Below are 23,325 nucleotides of genomic sequence, written 5' to 3' on the forward strand. Positions count from 1 at the left end.
TTTCAATAAACCTTTAATGGCTTTCAGACAGGTATCTTTTTTATAAATCTACACTGAGTTGTCATTGAGCAGCTTTAACTCCTTTAGTACCAGGTTTCCTTTATACCTTTTGACATTTGAGTGCTTTGCTTTGTGAAGTATGTGCCTCCCTATCTCTGTAACATCCTCCAGCCCTACAACCCTCAAGAACTCTGCGTTCCTCCAACTCTGGCCCCTGTTTCATCCACTACTTCCTTCGCCCCACCATTAGTGGCAGTTCCTTCAGCTGTCTAGGCCTTAAGCTCTGGAAATCCCACCCAAATCTTCTCCAACTCTCTCTCCTCCTTTAAGACACTGCTGACATAAGCTAATTATCTCTAGTCATTCTTTGTTGAATTCTTTTCTATTCTTACTGTCATTTCAGCTGCCAACTCTCAGAATCCTGTCTACTGTATAGGTGTTTCAAAAACTTATCATAAAATGGTTATAACAGATTTATCTCTTTGATGCCATTCTTATTGAAGGTCTTTCATTCAATTTCTAAATCACCTCTGCTGTTTGAAAGCAGATGTCATGTCTACTAACTATTCAATTTTCAATACAAACACAATGTAATTGCTTGGTGTATCTATTGAAGTCATATCTACAAAGTCTTCTGTAGGTATCATATTTACAACATGTAAATTAAAAACACTTCATCTAGGGTGTTCCATGCATTTCTTAGCTACTTCAATTGGTTGTATTTTAATCGTGTTTCCTGTTTCATTTGATGTTACTTTTACAAAGGCACATGGTTTTTTAATGTTCTATGTTTCTGTTTGAAGTGTTAGTTTTTAACACTTTACTTGGGCATTGCTATTGTGTTGGTTCCAAACTGCAGACTTTTCGGAAGCAAGCCTTTGCTTTTTCAATAGGGCCATTGTTTTAGTATTAACAATCAATTCCCATTTCAAAAGCTTGTGTGGTGTTTACAACTTGTTTACACTTCACTTTATCTTAGAAGCCTGTATTTCTGTTTATAGCTTGTGTCGTTGAGGCTTTCCAGACTTTTAAACCCAATATGTCATGTATTAATAATATCAGAAATCTGTTCATAGGATGGTGTATCTCTTGGAATATGGCTATTTCCTTTACACTAATAGCTCCTTCTTTGCTCAGTGCCAATTTTTGTTTGATTAAACTTCTGTGAATTGCCTTGGGACGTTTTATAGCAATTAAGGCATTATATAAATGCAAGTTGTTGTTGTTACCAATGTTTCGTGTACCGGCCGCACAGCACTCCAGGGAACCCATGTAGCCAGCTTGCCGGCTTTTCAATGTAAAAACTGTGCATTTTCCATGGCCCTTAAAGGGGCTGTGCAGGGCCAAAAGAAATGACAGGGAACATTGGATGTTACATGTTCCCAATGGTTCAGTGAAATTGAGCTGTACAGACCAAGAAGGCTCCCAGGTTTAATCACCAGTCTGTGCTGAGTTACCTGATCTCAGTTAAGGTAGTGGCAGTGATGTTATAATTGGCCTCAACTCCCTTCTCTTGCAGCTGATCACTATCTGATGACCACTGATGAGCTGTGTATTTGTGTATGCATGTAGGCTGGATTTGAGAAAAGGATTGGGTTTAACTGTGATGTTCCCCTCTCTCCAATGGTTGATTAGTGTGCTCACACTTTCTGTCACATGTGAAGAATGTCCACTTGGGCAAGACTCAGGGAGATGAGAACCTGTGGAACTGTAAAAAATGGGAGAAGAAAAAGTCCAGCATCCAAAAAGGATTAGAATGAATAGGAAATTTGTATTTGCTCATATTAAAACAACATTGGAAAAATATATGAAATAGGATTGATCCTAAAATTGATGTGTTAAAGTAGATGAACATCCCCATCCTCAATGATGGTGGAGCCCAGCATTTGAGTGCAAAAGACAAGACTGAAGCGTTTGCAACCATCCTCAGCCAGAAGTGCTGAGTGGATGATCCAGCTTGGCCTCCTCCTGAAGTCCCCGCCATCACAGAAGCCAGTCTTCAGCCAATTCGATTCACTTTACGTGATATCAAGAAACTGGTTACAGCAAAGGCTATGGGCCCCTACAATATCTCAGCTGTCATGCTGAAGACTTGTGCTCCAGAACTAGCCATGCCTCAAGCCAAGCTGTTCCAGTACAGCTATGACACTGGCATCTACCCGACAATGTGGAAAACTGCCCAGGTATGTCCTGTCCACAAAAAGTAGGACAAACCCAATCCAGCCATTTACCACCCCATCAGCCTACTCTCAATCATTAGCAAAGTGATGGAAGCTGTTGTCGACAGTGCAATCAAGCGGCACTTACTCACCAATAACTTGCTCACCGATGCTCAGTTTGGGTTCCGCCAGGACCACTTAGCTCCAGACCTCATTACAGCCTTGGTCCAAACATGGATGACAGAGCTGAATTCCAGAGGTGAGGTGAGAGTGACTGCCCTTGACATCAAGGCAGCATTTGATTGAGTGTGGTATCAAGGAGCCCTAGTAAAATTGAAGTCAGTGGGAATCAGGGGGAAAACTTTCCACTGGCTGGAGTCATACCTAGCACAAAGGAAGATGGTTGTGGTTGTTGGAGGCCAATCATCTCAGCCCCAAGACATCACTGCAGGAGTTCCTCAGGGCAGTGTCCTAGGCCCAACCATCTTCAGCTGCTTCATCAATGACCTTCCCTCCATCATAAGGTCAGAAGTGGGGATGTTCGCTGATGATTGCACAGTGTTCAGTTCCATTCGCAACTCCTCAGGTAATGAAGCAGTCCATGCCCACATGCAGCAAGACCTGGACGACATTCAGGCATGGGCTGATAAGTGGTAGGTAACATTCGCGCCACACAAGTGCCAAGCAATGACTATCTCCAACAAGAGAAGGTCTAACCACCGCCCCTTGATATTCAACAGCATTACCATAATCAAATCCCCCAACATCAACATCCTGGGGGTCACCATTGAACAGAAACTTAACTGGACCAGCCACATAAATACTGTGGCCACAAGAGCAGGTCAGAGGCTAGGTATTCTGCAGCAAGTGTCTCACCTCCTGACTCCCCAAAGCTTTCCACCATCTACAAGGCAAAAGTCAGGAGTATGATGGAATACTCGCCACTTGCCTGGATGAGTGCAGCTCCAACAACACTCAAGAAGCTCGACACCATCCAGGACAAAGCAGCCCGCTTGATTGGTACCCCATCCAACACCATAAACATTCACTCCCTCCACCACCAGTGCACCATGGCTGTAATGTGTACCATCTACAAGATGCACTGCAGTAACTTGCCAAGGCTTCTTCGACAGCACCTCCCAAACCCACAACATCTACCATCTAGAAGGACAAGGGCAGCAGGTGCATGGGAACACCACCACCTCCAAGTTCCCCTCCAAGTCACACACCATCCTGACTTGGAAATATATCACCGTTCCTTCATCGTCGCTGGATCAATATCCTGGAACTCCTTCCCTAACAGCACCATGGGAATTCCTTAACCACACGGACAGTAGCAGTTCATGAAGGCGGCTCACCACCACCTTCTCAAGGGCAATTAGGGATGGGCAATAAATGCTGGCCTTGCCAGCGACACCCACATCCCAGGAACGAAGAAAACAAAATGGCAAGCACAGGACTGCACAGGAGTGTACCAAGCATGCATCACAGCCCTGAGCACATGCAAATCTATGCGGCAAAGACAGTTGCAAAATGTTAACATCCAAAAACGGATTGGTTGGTGTCGGGTCAGATGTTAAAATTTTAAAAATCTGAAACCCGACCCCAACCTGCCTCCAACCCGTCCACTACTAGGTTTAACGGCAGTGGGACAAGGGACGGGTATCCAACCCACTCCCAGGAGGTGGATTGGCAATTTAAATACTTTAATGATGCTGGCAGCCTCTGATTTATTCTACAGGTTTCACATTGGGTGGCCGGGTTTCCCAGGGCTCAGGAAACCTGGCAGCTGAAGGGAGGCGAGGACAGCTTCAGGGAGAAGGTAAGTGCCTTTACAGCACTGCTTGTGGGTCAGGAGAAGGAGGAGTACTTCACCCTGGCCCCACAAGCTCCTGCCACCCGCACCCCCACCACCCAACAGACTCCCCTTACAAAGACTGCCTTTATCGGACCTTCCAGGGTTGGGGATCGGACCCCCTCCCCAAGGATTGGACCTCACCACCCCCCCCACCCCAGTTTCCCATCCAAAACAACTCTGGCGGTACCCACCCCCACCCCCCGCCGATGTAACCCTCCATGTTAATATCCAGGCCAGTGATTTCTGGAATGCAGGGATTGCGGATTTTGAGGCTGGTACAAGTAAATCCTGAAATATGATCCCAAAATACTAATGAAGGTCCTATGTAGAACTAATGAAGATCCTATGAAAAACAATGTAATAAAAAGAAATTCAACATATTCAGTCACCTTAAGCAGTGGCATTGATCATAGGGCTTTATTTAGGGTTGTTTTTCAGTTGGATGTTTTGTGTGTTGTCAGTTTTTTGGAACAGTGCCAGCTTTCTTGAAGCTGTTGGTCAGCTTTTCTGAGCTTTTTAAGTTGGCAAGTATGATATTAATATAATGGGATAGTTACTCTACTGCTGTTTTTGTATATCCGAGTGGCCAGTTATAGAGTAACATTAATAAAGAACTCAGGTCCCCTGGCTGCTTTCTCTGCTGGGGAAAGTGAGAAGGTTGAACTGACAGTAGCATTTGAGAGCAGGGGAACCTTAAAATGAAATGCATGAAAGCACCAAATCTTTCTTTATAGATGATAATAATACAGACAAGGCATATTGTTTGCCTCTAATAATCTGTGAAATACATCACTGTAATATGAGTCACACCACTGTGAATGAGTTATAATAGATTTGTGGAAGCCTGATATCCAACTGAATGAAAGCTATCTGAAAACTAATTTATTTACTGAACACGCCTTATAGTATAATGCTATCTAAGCTATGTGTGTTATCTCATATGTGACACACTCCGAACTAATGGTCTCCTATATGCAGCATATTCCGAACTTTGCATAATTCTATATGTAACACACTTCAATCTATGTAGCATTCTGCATTTACATATTTTGCAAGTATTGATAGCACTTCTTTTCAAATCACATGGTGCAGTGTAATTCCCTTTAAACCATGTTGCCACTGTGAACATAAACAATGAAAAAAGAAACCCTTAAACAAAAGTAAATAGTATTAAGTTTGTGTATGTTATGCAGAATTACACATTATTTTAATGGGCGGAAAATCTGGAGGTAATTTTTCCCGAATTCCCAATATGCATTCCTGGTAGGCGAAGTTCCATTCCGAGATCACAAATTCTTAAAATTACCCCTCTTGTATTTATGATGTTAGCTCAACCTCAAACTCATTCCAGCATGTGACTCATACTGCGGTAATGTATTTCACAGATTATTAGAAGCAAACAATATACTCTGTATGCATTAAAGACTTGCTTTATTTTGCATTTTCACTTCTGTTTCTAAGATGTTGAAGATCAAATATGTCGGGTTTACCATGGCAATCTGCTGTTACTTTCAAGTGGTGAGCAACTGTGGGGGCCCTGTTGGGAAAATGGTAGGTTACCAATGCCAAGTGAAATTGAGTGGTTAACTACCACCCACACGAAATTCCAGCTCTTAGGTTTATCCACAGCAGAGATTGGTGTAATTTGTTTATTGATGTCATTGATCATCACTGTTCACCTATGGGTTTCGGGTCCTGTGATTGACAGGAATCCATGTGCAAAGTACAAATTCAGTGACATCAGTACAGAAACTATAAAAGGTACTGATCTCTGTGAGGACAAATAAAACACCTTAAAAAACTAACTTTGGAATTTTTTTTAAAAAGCAGCAGAATTATCTAACTTGTGGCTGTACCTAGCTTAAATTGTGAAAATTGCAATTTTTAACCTTTCATGATTTTGCTAACAAATAACCTTTAATAATGGCTTTTTAAGACAATGGGCTGGATTTTGACTCAGGGGTGGGCTGGGGTCGTGTAATCTGCATTTCTTGTTAGCAACCCGAATCTAAATCGATGTGGGAGAATGATGCGATTTTAACTTAATTGGCCAATTGAGTTCCAACGTGTGGGAACCCATGGCCAATGAGTTTCTCCAGTCTGAAAGTCGCCTTCGATGACGTCATCATTGCTACTGCATTTAAGGTCTGCAACAAGCCTTGCTTCTTCTGCAGACTGCCAACCTTTTGGCCTTTGCAGTGAGAGGGTCCTGGAGGAAGAATGGCCAGCCAGAGACTTAGGTCTGCTCCCAGGTTTGATGACGTTGCCCTGCAGGCTTTCATAGAGGGAGCAAGAACAAATAAAGAGGTGCTCTTCCCTTCATCAGGGAGGAAGAAGCCTCCCCAGCGGACCAAGGCTGTGTGGACCCAGGTGGCAGAGGAGGTCAACTCATTGTCAGTAACCCACAGAACCTGGATTCAGTGCAGGAAGAGATTTCATGACCTTCTGCGTACTGGAAACGTGAATATGAATTTTCCATCACCCTCAATCTGACCCCCATTGCCTTTCCTCACCAGCGCTTAGCTTTAGCAATCTCTTCCTCCACATCCCACTTGACACTGATATCCGTGCACCCTTACCCATTCCCTCTCTCTCTATGGTCACATTCACCTAACTATTCGACTATGTAGCCCTCACACTCCCTATCACTGTGATGCAATGAAAACAACTGGCAACACACAGGGAGGGCCCTTGGTCTTGCCGCCTCACTCCATCTTTGTCTCCTTCTAAGCATCTATGCTATGGATTCTCTACACTCACTCCTTCATTCTCACTCAACCTCCACTTGTCTCCCTCATTGCAGGAAAAGAGAGCTCACAATAAGAGAGAAAGAGCGAGGACAGGAGGAGAGCCACCCTCAGTAGCCCAGCTCACCCCCTGGGAGGATGCGGTCCTGGAGATTGTGGGAGTGGAGGACGATGTGCAAGTGGGGGACGGACAGACGGGTGCATCACAGCAAGCTGGTGACAGAATAGATTTCCATCTCTCTCAATGACATTGCATGAGTCGCTGATAATGATTCTGAAGCTCTAACAGATGGACTAATGATCATCTGCAATATGCAATGTGCATGTAACCTTGGCATCACATCTCTGACTCTTTCCTTTACTCCCCCACAGGACCATCGCAAGCACCCGTCCCCACTAGCCAGGAGGAAGAGCCTGAGCATCCAGACTCCTCAGAGGAAGCTGCAACCTCTGAGGGCGCAACATCAGCAGAATTCAGCGCACCCAGCACCAGCGCCGACACTCACACCTCGGCGGGACCATCGCGAGAGAGAGTAGTGTTGTCACCTGGTGTATCACAGCTCACAAGTGAGCATCAGCAGATTGTAGAGACAGGAACAGCAGTGGAGAGTCCTAGTCGGAGGGTGCAGGACTCTGCCAGCTCGGCTCAGCTGCATGTAGGCCCTCTGCCTCCGGGTCCATCCACAAGGTCAATGGTGCTGGAACTCCAGGAACAGATGCAGGAGTCTCTGGCAGGTTTTGCCTCCAGGGTCGCTGCGAGTGTGGAGCGACTGCAGGGCATTCTGGAGGGGGAGGGTGAACAGCCAGTTATCGTGGTGCATATAGGTACCAACGATATAGGTACAAAATGGGATGAGGTCCTAAAAGCTGAATATAGGGAGTTAGGAGGTAAATTAAAAAATAGAACCTCAAAGGTAGTAATCTCAGGATTGCTACCAGTGCCACGTGCTAGTCAGAGTAGAAATAGAAGGATATTTCAGATGAATATGTGGCTAAAAGAATGGTGCAAGGGGGAGGGATTCAAATTCTTGGGACATTGGAACCGGTTCTGGGGGAGGTGGGACCAGTACAAACTGGACGGTTTGCACCTGGGCAGGACTGGGACCGATGACCTAGGGGGAGTGTTTGCTAGTGCTGTTGGGGAGGGTTTAAACTAAAATGGCAGGGGGTTGGGAACCTGTGCAGGGAGACATAGAAACATAGAAGATAGGAGCAGGAGTAGGCCATTCGGCCCCTCAAGCCTGCTCCGCCATTCGATAAGATCATGGCTGATCATCCAAACTCAGTACCCCGTACCTACCTTCTCCCCATATCCCTTGATAACTTTAGCTCTAAGAAATATATCTAACTCCTTCTTGAATATATTTAAAGACTTGGCCTCAACCGCCTTCTGTGGTAGAGAATTCCACAGGTTCACCACTCTCTGGGTGAAGAAATTCTTCCTCATCTCTGTCCTAAATGGCTTACCCCTTATCCTTAGACTATGACCCCTGGTTCTGGACTCTCCGACCATCGGGAACATTCTACCTGCATCTAGTTTGTCCAGACCTGTCAGAATTTTATAAGTTTCGATGAGATCCCCTCTCATTCTTCTAAACTCCAGCGAGTATAAGCCCAATCGACCCAATCTCTCCTCATACGTCATTCCTGCCATCCCAGGGATCAGCCTTGTGAATCTTCGCTGAACTCCTTCCATGGCAAGAACATCCTTCCTCAGATAAGGCGACCAAAACTGCACACAGTACTCAAGGTGTGGTCTCACCAAGGCCCTGTACAACTGCAGCAGGACATCCTTACTCCTGTACTCAAACCCTTTCACTATGAAGGCCAACATACCATTTGCCTTCTTCACCGCCTGCTGCACCTGCATGCTTACCTTCAGCGACTGGTACACAAGGACACCCAGGTCTCGTTGCACTTCCCCTTCTCCCAATCTATTGCCATTCAGATAATAGTCTGCCTTTCTGTTTTTGACACCAAAGTGGATAACCTCGCATTTATCCACATTATATTGCATCTGCCACGCTTCTGCCCAATCACCCAACCTGTCCAAATCATCCTGAAGTTTCTCAGTATCCTCCTCGCAGCACGCACGCCCACCCAGCTTTGTGTCGTCTGCAAACTTGGAGATATTACATCTAGTTCCCTCGTCCAGATCATTAATGTATATTGTGAATAGCTGGGGTCCAAGGACCGATCCCTGCGGTACCCCACTAGTCACTGCATGCCACTCGCAAAAAGACCCGTTAATTCCTACTCTCTGCTTTCTGTCTGCCAACCAGTTCTCTATCCAAGTCAATACCTTGCCCCCAATCCCATGTGCCTTAACTTTACACGCTAATCTCTTATGCGGGACCTTATCGAAAGCCTTTTGAAAGTCCAAATACACCACATATACTGGTTCTCCCTTATCTATTTTCCCAGTTACATCCTCAAAAAATTCCAGTAGATTAGTCAAGCACGATTTACCTTTTGTAAATCCATGTTGACTTTGTCCGATCCTGTCACTGTTTTCCAAGTGCTCAGCTATTACATCCTTTATAATGGACTCTAGCATTTTCCCCACTACGGATGTCAGGCTTACTGGTCTGTAATTCCCCGCTTTCTCTCTACCACCCTTTTTGAATAGTGGGGTAACATTAGCTACCCTCAAATCCATGGGTACAGTTCCAGATTCCAGCGAATTTTGGAAGATGATCAGCAATGCATCTACTATTTCTAGGGCCACCTCCTTAAGTACCCTAGGATGTAGATTATCAGGCCCTGGGGATTTATCGGCCTTCAATTCCGTCAATTTCCCTAACACCATTTCCCTACAAATACTGATTTCTTTCAGTTCCTCCCTCTCATCAGACCCTATGTTCTCCAACATCTCTGGGAGGTTATTTGTGTCCTCCTTTGTGAAGACAGAACCAAAATATATATTTAATTGGTCCGCCATTTCTTTGTTCCCCATTATAACTTCCCCTGCTTCTGACTGCTAGGGACCTACACTTGATTTCACTAATCTTTTTCTCTTCACATATCTATAAAAGCTCTTACAGTCAGTTTTTATATTCCCTGCAAGCTTACTTTCATATTCTATTTTCCCCTTCTTAAGTAATCCCTTTGTCCTCCTTTGTTGAATCCTGAACTGCTCCCAATCCTCAGGTTCACCGCTTTTTCTGGGCAATTTATATGCTCTCTCCTTGGATCTTATGCTATCCCAAATTTCCCTTGTTAGCCACGGTTGAGTCACCCTTTTTGTTTTATTCTTATCCCAAACTGGGATGAACAACTTCTGTAGTTCATCCATGCGGTCTTTGAATGTTTGCCATTGCCTATCCACCGTCAACCCTTTGAGTGACATTCCCCAATCAATCCTACCCAATTCGCGCCTCATACCATCGTAGTTTCCTTTATTTAAATTCAGGACCCTAGTCTCTGAGTCAACTACCTCACTCTCCATCCTAATGTAGAATTCTATCATATTATGATCGCTCTGACCCAAGGGCCCTCGTACAACAAGATTGCTAATTAATCCTCTCTCATCACATAATACCCAGTCTAAGATGGCCCGATCTCTGGTTGGTTCCTCGACATATTGTTCCAGAAAACTATCCCGTAAACATTCTAGGAATTCCTCCTCCACAGTATTTTTACTAATTTGGTTAGCCCAATCTATATGTAAATTAAAGTCACCCATGATGACTGCTGTGCCCTTACTGCATGCTTCTCTAATTTCCCTTTTAATGCCATCCCCAACCTCCGTATTACTGTTTGGAGGTCTATATACCACTCCCGCTACCATTTTCTGTCCCTTGATATTTCTCAGTTCTACCCATACAGATTCCACATCATCAGAGTTAATATCCTTCCTTTCAATTGTGTTAATCCCCTCTTTAACCAGCAATGCTACCCCACCTCCCTTTCTTTTTTGCCTATCCTTCCTAAATATTGAATACCCCTGGATGTTGAGTTCCCAGCCTTGGCCACCCTAGAGCCATGTTTCTGTAATCCCAATCAAATCATATTCGTTTACCTCTATTTGCGCAGCTAATTCATCCACCTTGTTTCGAATGCTCCTTGCATTAAGACACAAAGCCATCAGGCTTGTTTTTTTAACGCTCTCAGACCTATATGAATTATTATTTACTGTGACCATGTTTGATTTAAACCGTTGAGTTCTTTGCCTTCTAATTTTGTTTTTCTCCTTCCTGTCTTTTGCTTTTTTCCTTGTTTCCCTTTCCTCTGGTACCCTGCTCAGGTTTCCAACCCCCTGCCAATTTAGTTTAAACCCTCCCCCACAGCACTAGCAAACACTCCCCCTAGGACATTGGTCCCGGCCCTGCCCAGGTGCAAACCGTCCCGTTTGTACTGGTCCCACCTCTCCCAGAACCGGTTCCAATGTCCAAGGAATTTGAATCCCTCCTCCTTGCACCATTCCTCTCGCCACGTATTCATTTGAAATATCCTCCTATTTCTACTCTGACGAGCATGTGGCACTGGTAGCAATCCTGAGGTTGCTACCTTTGAGGTCCTATTTTTTAATTTACCTCCTAACTCCCTATATTCTGCTTTTAGGACCTCATCCCGTTTGTTAAGCAATATCGTTGGTGCCTATGTGTACCATGACAACTGGCTGTTCGCCCTCCCCCTCCAAAATGTTCTGCAGCCGCTCCGAGATGTCCTTGACCCTTGCAATAGGGAGGCAACACACCATCCTGGAGTCTCGATTGCGGCCGCAAAAACGCCTATCTATTCCCCTTACAATTGAGTCCCCTATCACTATAGCTCTTCCACTCTTTTTCCTCCCGTCCTGTGCAGCAGAGCCACCCACGGTACCAGGAAGTTGGCTGCTGCTGCCTTCCCCTGATGAGTCATCCCCCCCAACAGTATTCAAAGTGCTGTATCTGTTTGAGAGGGGGATGGCCACAGGGGATTCCTGCACTACCTGCCTGCGCCTCTTACTCTGCCTCCTGGTCACCCATTCCCTTCCTGCCTGTACACCCTTTACCTGCGGTGTGACCAACTCGCTAAATGTGATATTCACGACGTCCTCAGCATCGCAAATGCTCCAAAATGAATCCATCCGCAGCTCCAGTGCCGCAATGCGGTCTGTCAGTAGCTGCAGCTGGACACACTTCCCGAACACATGGTCGTCAGGGACGCTGGAAGTGTCCCTGATTTCCCACATAGAGCAGGAGGAGCATACTACGGGGCTGGGCTGTCCTGCCATGACTTACCCTTTAATTAATTAATTAAAATTAAATGAATCCCACCAATTTCACTTCAATTAAATGATATACTCAAGGGCCCTTGCTTAATAGTAGTCCCCGCTACACAACAGAGACCTTAGAAACCACAAAATTTAAGTTTAGAAAAATTTAGAAAGAAAATACTCACCAACCAATCACTTACCTGCTTCTTGGTGACGTCACACTTCGATTTCTTTTTGCTTCCCTCTCCCAGAACCTGGATTGGGAAGCCACCTCTGGTGCTCCCTTGCAGGTCTGCTGCCTCTCCGCTCTCGGGGCTCTGGGCCTCGCTGCCTCGGGCTGCTCCTTTAGTACCTCCGCCGCCTCTGGTGCTCCCTCGCAGGTCCGCTGCCTTTCCGCTCTCGGGGCTCTGGGCCTCACTGCCTCGGGCTGCTCCTTTAGTACCTCCGCCGCCTCTGGTGCTCCCTCGCAGGTCTGCTGCCTCTCCGCTCTTGGGGCTCTGGGCCTCGCTGCCTCGGGCTGCTCCTTTAGTACCTCTGCCACCTCTGGTGCTCCCTCGCAGGTCCGCTGCCTCTCCGCTCTCGGGGCTCTGGGCCTCGCTGCCTCGGGCTGCTCCTTTAGTACCTCCGCCGCCTCTGGTGCTCCCTCGCAGGTCCGCTGCCTCTCCGCTCTCAGGAAAGGGAAGCAAGGATAGAAGCAAAAGACAGGAAGGAGAAAAGCAAACATGGAAGTCAGCGAAACCAAGGGTGTAAATCCAACATGGCCACAGTAAACAATAATTCTAAAAGGTCTAAGAGTGTTAAAAAAACAAGCCTGAAGGCTTTGTGGCTTAATGCGAGGAGCAGTCGTAATAAGGTGGATGAATTAGCTGCGCAAATAGATGTAAACGCATATGATATAATTGGGATTATGGAGACATGGCTCCAGGGTGACCAAGGCTGGGAATTCAACATCCAGGGGTATTCAATATTCAGGAAGGACAGGCAAAAAGGAAAAGGCGGTGTGGTAGCATTGCTGGTTAAAGAGGAGATTAACACAATAGTAAGGAAGGATATTAGCTGTATGTGTAGAGCTGAGAAATACCATGGGGCAGAAAACCTTAGTGGGAGTTGTATTCAGACCCCCAAACAATAATGCTGAGGTTGGGGATGGCATTAAACGGGAAATTAGAGATGTGTGCAATAAGGGCACAGCAGTTATCATGGGTGAATTTAATCTGCATATAGATTGGTCTAACCAAATCAGTAACAATACTGTGGAAGAGGAATTCCTAGAGTGTATACAGGATGGTTGCCTGGACCAATATGTTGAGGAACCAACTAGAGATCAGGCCATCTTAGACTGGGTATTATGTAATGAGAAAGGATTAATGAGCAATCTTGTTGTGTGAGGCCCCCTGGGGAGAAGCGATCATAATATGATAGAATTCTTCATTAAAATGGAGAGTGAAGTAGTTGATTCAGAGACTTGGGTACTGAATTTAAATAAAGGAAACTACGATGGTATGAGGCGTGAGTTGGCTAGGATGGATTGGGGAATGTTACTTAAAGGGTTGACAGTGAAAAGGCAATAGCAAACATTTAAAGATCGCATGGATGAACTATAGAATTTGTTCATCCCTGTTTGGCATAAAAATAAAACAAAAAAGGTGACTCAACCGTGGCTAACAAGGGAAATTAGGGATAGCATAAGATCCAAGGAGAGGACATATAAATTGGCCAGAAAAAGCAGCAAACCTGAGGATTGGGAGCAGTTTAGTATTCAGCAAAGGAGGACAAAGGGATTAATTAAGAGGGGGAAAATAGAGTATGAGTGTAAGCTTGCAGGGAACATAAAAACTGACTGTAAAAGCTTCTATAGATATGTGAAGAGAAAAAGATTGGTGAAGTCAAGCATAGGTCCCTTGCAGTCAGAATCAGGGGAATTTATAATGGGAACAAAGACATGGTAGACCAATTAAATATATACTTTGGTTCTGTCTTCACAAAGGAGGACACAAATAAACTCCCAGAGATGTCAGGGAATATAGGGTCTAATGAGAGGGAGAAACTGAATGAAATCAGTATTTGTAGGGAAATAGTGTTAGGGAAATTGATGGGATTGAAGGCCAATAAATCCCCAGGGCCTGATAATCTACATCCTAGGGTACTTAAGGAAGTGCCCCTAGAAATAGTAGATGCATTGCTGGTCATCTTCCAAAATTCTATAGATTATGGAACAGTTCCCATGGATTGGAGGGTAGCTAATGTAACCCCACTATTCAAAAAACGTGGTCGAGAGAAAATGGGGAATTATAGACTGGTAAGCCTGACATCGGTAGTGGGGAAAATGCTAGAGTCCATTATAAAAGATGTAATAGCAGAGCACTTGGAAAACAGTGACAGGATCGGACAAAGTCAACATGGATTTACAAAAGGTAAATCATGCTTGAATAATCAACTGGAATTTTTTGAGGATGTAACTGGTAGAATAGATAAGGGAGAACCAGTGGATGTGGTGTATTTGGACTTTCAGAAGGCTTTCGATAAGGTCCCGCATAAGAGACTAGCGTGCAAAGTTAAAGCACATGGGATTGGGGGTAAGGTACTGACTTGGATAGAAAACTGGTTGGCAGACAGGAAGCAAAGAGTTGGAATAAATGGGTCTTTTTTCCGAGTGGAAGGCAGTGACTAGTGGGGTACCGCAGGGATCGGTGCTAGGACCCCAGCTATTCACAATATATATTAATGATCTAGACAAAGGAACTAGATGTAATATCTCCAAGTTTGCAGATGACACAAAGCTGGCTGGGCGTGTGTGCTGTGAGGAGGATGCAGAGAAACTCCAGTATGATTTGGACAGGTTGGGCAATTGGGCAGATGCATGGCAGATGCAGTATAATGTGGATAAATGCAAGGTTATCCACTTTGGTGGCAAAAACAGGAAGACAGATTATTATCTGAATGGCAATAGATTGAGAAAAGGGGAAGGGCAATGAGACCTGGGTGTCCTTGTGCACCAGTTGCTGAAGGTAAGCATGCAGATGCAGCAGGTGGTTAAGAAGGCAAATGCTATGCTGGCCTTCATAGCGAGAGGATTCAAGTACAGGAGCAAGGATGTCTTGCTGCAGTTGTACAGGGCCTTGGTGAGACCACACCTTGAGTATTGTGTGCAGTTTTGGTCACCTTATCTGAGGAAGGATGTTCTTGCCATGGAGGGAGTGCAGCGAAGAATCACCAGACTGATACCTGGGATGGCAGGAATGACGTATGAAGAGAGATTGGGTCGATTAGGCTTATATTCGCTAGAGTTTAGAAGAATGAGAGGGGATCTCATTGAAACTTATAAAATTCTAACAGGACTAGACAGACTAGATGCAGGAAGGCTGTTCCCGATGGCGGGGGAGTCCAGAGCCAGGGGTCACAGTCTAAGGATAAGGAGTAAGCCATTTAGGACTGAGATGAGGAAGAATTTCTTCACCCAGAGAGTGGTGAACCTGTAGAATTCTCTACCACAGAAGACAGTGGAGGCCAATTCATTAAATATGTTCAAGAAGGAGTTAGATATATTTCTTAAGGCTAAGGGGATCAAGGGATATGGGGAGAAAGCAGGGACAGGAATTTGGATGATCAGCCATGATCGCATTGAATGGCGAAGCAGGCTCGAGGGGCCGAATGGCCTACTCCTGCTCCTATCTTCTATGTTTCTATGAATGGAGGAGTCCATTACGAACATGAGCAGAGCCTTTGTGGAGTCATTGGTGCATGAAAGCATCACTATGGAAAGGATGGCAACCTCCATGGAGGTGATAAGTCACCAGTGTGCAGAAAACATGGTGAGTGTTCTGAATAGAATGACATCTCTGGAGGAGCGATGGTCATCTATTGAACAGAGAAACCAGACCTTCATGGAAGTCCTTCTGAGTAGGGCTGTCAGCGCAGATACGGGTCCCCTTGGCCCCCCTGTTGTGCAGCAAGGTGCTCTCAAGCCACTTGCAAGCGCTGAGGGGGACCTGACCCATGAGAGGGAAGTTGGTGGCAAACATCAAGGAAGTGGGAGCTCCTCTCCAAGTGCTCACACTTCCATGCCACTGCAGAGCCCTCGGTCAGAGGCCCACCAGAGTCTACACCAATCTGAGATCGGCGTCTCAACCCCTGCACAGCCGCAGGAGCAGCAGACTGTTAACAAGCCCTCAGAGGTTCGCAACCCCAGAGGACGCCCGCCAAAGGTGTCGAGACAGGAGCAGCAGGAAAGTGAGCAAGGGGCCTCCACATCTTCTAAAGCCACAGGGGAACCACCACGTAGGAGCACGTGTAAGAGAAAGATACTGCACAAATAGTCACAAGGGTAGTCACTTGGGTGAAATTTGATGTTTTATGTTAAAAAGCCATCAGATGATTACTGTAAATAAAAAATCTGATGGCTACTGTTGTAGTTGTGATATGTGTCATTTCGTGAATGGGACTTCCACATTGAGGGCTTAGGATTACTTGCAATTGTCAGTATGGTGGTCAAATTGCTCGGAATCTGATGGTTCTTGGCCATTGTCGATGTTCAGGTAAGAAGCTGCGAGGGAAAAGTGCTTGTTTGGCTAGGCTCTGCAAATCTGGCCAAGATGAGTGCATTCCTTGCATCCCAGGCAGCAATGTTCTCGCGTACTGCTGCCGTTGATTGATGAGCCTCTGCAAGATGTTCGTTTTTGCTCTCCTCCTCCTCCTCCTCATCTGAGGAGGATATGTGAGGATCCACTTGGTCCTCTGGAATCTGCAAGCCATGACACTGCCATGTTGTGAAGTGCACAGCAAACCACGATGATTCTGGAGACCCTGGCTGCTGAGTACTGCAGGGCTCCACCTGATCTATCCAGGCATCTGAAGCGCATCTTCAGCAAACCGATGGTTTGCTCGATTATGGCTTCGGTGGACATGTGGCTGGAGTTGTAGCTCTCCTCAGCTTCATTGGGTGGGCTCCGCAACAGCATCATTAGCCACGTCTTCAGGGGATAGCCCTTGTCTCCAAGTAGCCGTCTGTTAAGTTGGTCTGGCGGACTGAATAGTGGAGGCACACTAGACTGGCGTACTATGAAGGAGTCATGGCAACTGTCAGGGTACTTGGCACAAACATGCAAAATTTCCTTCTTGTGGTCACACACCAGCTGAACATTAAGGGAGTGGAAGCCCTTGCGGTTGACAAAAATACATGGATTGCAATGGGGTGCCTTAAGGGCCACATGTGTGCAGTCAATGATGCCCTGCACCCTTGGAAAGCCTGCCAGATTAGCTAATCCAACTGCACGCGCCGTGACACTTGCTTGATCCTTGGTGAAATGGATGTGATTGTGCGCGATGGCAAAGAGGGCATCGGTTACCTGCGTCAGGAAACTGTGTCCGGCCACCTGGGAAATGCCGCTGATGTCTGCTGCTGATCCCTGGAATGAGCCTGAGGCAAAAAAGTTGAGTGCTGTGGTGACTTTGATGGCCACTGGTAAGGGTTGTCCACCTGGTCCTCTGGGCTGCAGGTCTTGTTGCAGCATTGCGCAGATGTCACCCACTTCCTCTCGCGAAAGTCAGAGCCGCCTTTGGCACTGCTGCTCAGACAAGTTGAGGTAGCTGACCCTGTGTCTGTAGACCCTGTTTGGGGGGTATCTCCTGCGCTGACGGGCTTCCATGCGCTGGCCCCTTCTGGCCTGTGCAGCTTCAGGTGGTTGAGCAGCAGCTTTGCGCTCCTGTTGGTACTGCTGCTGTTGGTGCTGCTGCTGTTGTTCATGGTTCTGCTGGTGCCACGGCTGGTCTCCGTCCTCATCTAATGTCCAGAAGGGAAGGAAATAAATGGCTCCCATGCTTCTGGTATATGCCTCAGTTGAGGAAGCGCTCAGTGAAGGTGGCGAGGGTGGTTTCCCAGGAGGTCCCACTGGAGATGGGTGTCAGGCTCCAAACTTCCACAGCTGTGGTTATGCCTTGTAAAAGTTCCCCCAGATCTGATACAACAAAGTCCTGCCACCTGCAAATGATGGCTGATCAAATCTCCTATTTAATGGTTGACCTGCAGCTGATGGTCAGCAATCCAATTGCGCTCCCGCCAGGTTTCACCGGCGTGCTTCACGTGGGAAAAGTGTTAAAGTCGCAAAGGCCTTTCAAAATTGCATTAGCGAGGCAATTTAGTCCTTGTTAAGGGCCTTAACGGCCTATCCCGCCTCTTAGAGGCGGGTCAGAGACTGAACCATTAGACACGATTTAATGAAAATTGTTTGGAGGCAAGATGGAGGCGGGGTTGGGCCCGCCCGCCAGTTTTTGCAATTTTAACCCCCCACACGCCTCCAATCCCGCCTCAACGGCCCGATGAAAATCGAGCCCAATGTCTTTAAAATCCATTACTTGTAAATAATGTTTTGATAAGTAGGTATTAAAATTGCAAAGAAACAGAATCAAATTGTAATTTTTTGCTGGATTAATGCAACAGCTACTATTGAATATGCTGTTGAAAAGACCTGGACTCAAACGGAATAATTCAGCTTTAATAAGCTTAGAATAAACATTGTATGCAAATTCCTTTCACAACCCTTTAAAAACTTTAAATGCAAATACATTTGAACATTGTAGATATGCAGGCAATGTGAAGCTCTCCTGTCATTTCTTTACTCTTCTTTCTGATAAGGCTGATCAGAGAGTACCTTTATAATTTCTTGGTTATTATCTTTGCAGGGGTGTCTTCCTACCTAAGTTTTTGCTGCTCAATTCCTTGTAACAAACCTGATGTAAAAGTAGTTGTAGCTCTCAAAGAGCAATACTGCCTTTAAAGGAGCAGTATCTCGAGACAGGAATGTCCCAGGCCCAATCCCCAATATGCTGAGTTGTTTGATCTCAGCCAGTGTGGTGGCAGAGGCAGTACAATTACCCTTAGTACTCCTGGGCTGAATGCAGAAATTGGCCAGGAAATGTATTAATCCCTTAGTTTAATGTATCTGTTTCTTGATTTATTTTTGAATATATTTATTTTATCTTGTGTATTGAGATTAATATAACCATTACACAGTTCTTAGGCTGTTTTTTCCAAGCAGAGATGAATAGTGTAAAAGAACAGCTTAATGAAAGGACAATGTACTGTCATAATACAATTTTAATTCCATTCAATACTTGCTTAGTGCTACGGTTGGGAAAGTACTGAACTTGGCTTCATTATTTGGCAATATAATGCTCCATAAATGAGTTTATGAAGCGAGTGATTGACTCAAGTACAGAATTTAACTCCAATCTACTACAAGGAACAAATTGTGTTTCAGACTTTAGTTCCCATGACCGTATAATATAATGCAGTTGCCTATGTTCTGAATTTGCCCTGTTTACACTACAGAGACAGGTAGCACTAACTGTGCATGTCTGTGATTTGTTTGTGCAGGTTCTCTTAAGTTACATTGTGATTTTACACCTCTGGCCACAGCCCTTCCCTGACATTGGGGTGCGGGGGATGTCTATACAAGCTGGGAATGTTAATATCCCATTGCTGGCTAGCCTGTACGCTCACGTTGAGAGCCAATGGTGAATATTCTCAGGAGCAGTCACGTCGGTTTGCTGTCACTGTGCTTTTGACTCAACAGCAGGTAATAAAGCCACCTTGTGAAGTGGTGCTCTCTCCCTCTGGACTATGTACACCACCTCGTTTGCATTGCAACATTGTTTCCAAAGGAAGTAATATAAATGGGATATTAAACAATAAACCTATTATGCATTCACATATGTGTAAATTTATCACAGCACAAAATTATAGAGAAGATTGTACACATCAAATAATGATGCACAATCCATCCTGCATCAAGATATTGCACATATTGTAGTTTGATATGAAATGTAGTCCACAATGTATATGAGCAAGTGAGCTGCTTTATCTCGGCTGTTTCAAAAGGAACAAGATGCTTGTGGAGCAATATGGTTTTATAAAGTCCCTTGTAGGAATGTAAAGCGGAGGTGTTTCCCCTGCCATTCTTGCTGAAGAACCAGATCTGTTTATCTGTGGATATTCTACCTTATGTTGATTTTCAATGAATTTCACCTTACTTTGGTTCAGGCTTCATCCTGTCGAAGTGTAAGGGATGCGAGGATGCTATTTGCTGAATCAGCTTTACTATCTTTGGAAGGAAGTGAAACACCTGCAGCACAAGGCAAAGCAAGAGTCATTTCCTCGTTAACCCTTTCTAACCCAAACAGACAAAAATATCAGCAATTGAGTGCAAAGGCTCTATTCAGCCACTTACTGAAAATACTGTAACAAATTAAACCTAAGAATTTTAAATTAAAGTAATGGCATACCAGAACTACAGTACAGTAGTATTAGCAAATCACTGCTTGGATTATCATGTCCCTCTCTGCCTGTAAAGTGTCAGCCATGGCTCAATGATAGCACTCTAGCCTCTGAGTCAGACAGTTGTGGGCTCAAGCCTCACTCCACAGATGAGAGCATGTAATCTAGCTGGCACTTTAGTACTGAAGCATTAAACTAAGACCCTATCTGCCCTCTCAGCTGGATGTAAAAGATCCCAAAGCACTGTTCTACGAAGGAGAGGGGACATGTCCTAACCAACATGAATCCCTTTACCAACCCATCTTAAACAGATTATCATTTTACTCATTGCTGTTTGTGGGACCTTGCTGTGCACAATTTGACTGCAGTATTTCCCTATATTACAACAGTGACTACATTTCAGAGGTACTTAATTTGCTGTGAAGTACTTTGGTGTCTTGAGATCATGAGAGGAGTTATACAAATACAAGCTATTTCTTCTTTAGAAATTAAAGTCATAATTAACAACTTTTAACCAACTGCAGGTTTGATTATCCACGTGCATTATGGATTGTTGTGATGCTATGAAATCACCCTGCAATGTAAATTAGATAAATTCCATTCTACCTGGAGCCCCAGCATCCTACTATTAGAAGCAATTGTGTAATATACTAAACAGAAGTTGCTGAACTGTGGTAGAAAGTTGCTTATCAGCTAATACTTCACCCACTGAGTGCACACACTAAACCCAGTGCATAAAGCTGCTGTACAATAAACCTGACACTTGTTCTGACCACGTGTTTACATGAGCTGAATTCCATTTGTAATTCTGGAGCCTGTTTAAAATGTCACCAAGTCCAGACATGGAGCATTTTTAATATGGGACATGAATTATGAATGATCAGTGCCACTCACACAGTAGCTTCAAATTTGGATCAGCAATTAACTTGAACAAATTTGAATGATTTTTGCCAAATGTAAACAGGATCTGGTGATGTAGCATCTATTCTGAGTACATGAACAAAAATAGAAGTTAATACATTTTGAGACATTGCAGTTGGACTGGAGAACAGCGTTTCCAGCTGAGGGATTGGACAGCTGTACACTGTTTGCACTTGCAGTGGTATTTTTCAAATGCATTAATACAGCTCAATCCCCTGCCATGGATGACCTATTTTTGGTTAACACCAGCCATTGTTCTATTTTTGTCGCCTGTGGGCTGTGTTGTTGTTGATTCATATGTAAACGCTTAATCACTTGCTTTTACCAACTTGGAGGGGAGTAAACAGGGACAGAACACACTTGTGAGGGCTGTGGTTTGACACAACACTTGAAAACCCTCTAGTGCCTGCAAGGAAGAAAAAAAGGCTTCCCTCAGCTCTGGTTACTGTACCTTACCATCTGCTTTCGGCTCTTCCACGAGACAAACCAAACAGATTTTAAAAAGATAGAAAAAAATTAAGTATCCTTTGAAGAGAAGAGTTTGGGCTGCTTTTTATAACGGTGCGCCTGTTTGGCTTGCCTGGAGTATAAGAGTGAGGGAGAGCACTCAACCTGCAGTTTAAAAGTGAAAGAGAGAGAGCAGTTTACGATGTAGTAATGTGCAAGTCATCCAATTGTTTCAGGAGGAGGAATTAAAGAGGAAATGACTCTGTCGGTGTTCTGATGAATCTTTTATGTGGCTGAAGTGAGGACTCAAAGGAAAGATGCTGCAGACTATTTATGAGACTGAATCATGTTTCTCCTCAGATGGGGTTTCTGGGCGAGAGCAGCCGCTCCAGCTGTTGGCTCAGCACCGAATGCATAGTATGCTCACCTCAGGTAAGCAGTTTTGCTTTCACAGAGGTACTGTGCGTACGATGGCGCTTTCTCTATTCTCTATTTACTGTTAAATTTGAGATGTTTGGACCTTGCACTAAACATTCAGTGGAAACCTGATAATCGGACCACAGGGAAATTCTGATTTATTATTAAAGGTATGACCAATGCAATATTAATAGGAGATTATTGCTGCATAGTATTTTAATGTGTTACTTGAATTTGTTTTATATATGTTGCATGTGGTGATTATAAAGGACAGTTTGTGGCACAATATGTTAAAGCATACAATGTACAATGTCATGGTACTGAGGGGGGTGGGGCAGCTTCAATTCCCTGTCATTATCCCCCCTCCCATTCAAATTGTTCATTTCAATCATGCTGCTTAAGGGAGATACCTACAGGCCAGGTACTAGTGGGAAAGGGAGAACCAGAGACATGGTGCATGTACAGGACTGCAGATGACTGTAGATGTGCAGCTCTCCTGCAGTCAGGTGCACTCCGAGTATACAGTTGGTTTTACAGAGAAAGAATATTAAGGCAGATCCATGAAAATATGGATCGATAAATTTATCTGTAAAGGACATTGGTTTCAGTAGAGTAAATGTGAGGAACCAGTCCTGTGCGTACTGTACTTTGTACTTTCATCAAGGCAGCCCCCAAGTGAGTTTGTACAGCCCTCAGGTATGTCAGCTGTGGTTGTCTCAGGTAGAAATGTCAGCAGGGCCCCCACTGCTTCAGGTAGAGCGTCCTCCGATAGTATTGACTGTCTCTTGGAATCCCTTCTCCACATGCCCGTGCAATTCGTGAGGATATCCAAATAAGGATGTGCTTCCAGGGCCAGCCCTGAGCAGGTCTCCGACAAAGCGTGAGTACAAACTGCGACAGCAGCACACTGAGGTCCCTCTCTGCACATAACAACAAAAATAATGGAATATCAAAGCACCTAGAGAGGCATTCCTGGCTGATGTTAGCTCAAGCCTAGCATTGGGTGTCTTTTCAGGTACTCCATCACCCAGCGAGAGTGGGTTTAAAATGGATGGACTTTGTGCTATTACAAAAATAGATTTAAAAAATATCTATTACACATTCAATTCAGCATGTGGGGTGCATGTTTCATTAAAAGCTCATTATAAGTATTTCCACTTGCTGTTACTATTGGTAGCACTGTGGTAGGTATTTCAATGTTAAAGGTGTCACACTGTGTCACATACAATAGGGATGAGACTTGCATGGGAAAATTGGCAATAATAGGAAGTAAGGGCCTAAAAATGGGGTCGGTAGGCTTACCT

General features: G+C 44.8%; 1 protein-coding gene across 2 annotated transcripts in view; it reads left to right on the top strand.

Moving 5' to 3' along the window:
• The window catches only part of LOC147117434 (histone deacetylase 9), a 1,471,293-nt gene that overhangs the window by 683,145 nt on the left and 764,823 nt on the right, over positions 1 to 23,325 (top strand). Inside the window, exon 1 of one of the 2 annotated variants that reach the window (XM_085988433.1) lies at positions 21,293 to 22,036. The exons of the other annotated variant lie outside the window; for it this stretch is intronic. Coding sequence (XP_085844559.1) covers positions 21,922 to 22,036 — 115 coding nt within the window. The 5' untranslated portion in view covers positions 21,293 to 21,921. Of the gene's footprint in view, positions 1 to 21,292; positions 22,037 to 23,325 lie in introns of those variants that run through there. 2 annotated transcript variants of the gene reach the window in all.

The sequence above is a fragment of the Somniosus microcephalus genome, chromosome 5 (assembly GCF_052327205.1).
Source record: "Somniosus microcephalus isolate GS21.2 chromosome 5, FLI_Smic_1.0, whole genome shotgun sequence".
Lineage (NCBI taxonomy): Eukaryota > Metazoa > Chordata > Chondrichthyes > Squaliformes > Somniosidae > Somniosus > Somniosus microcephalus.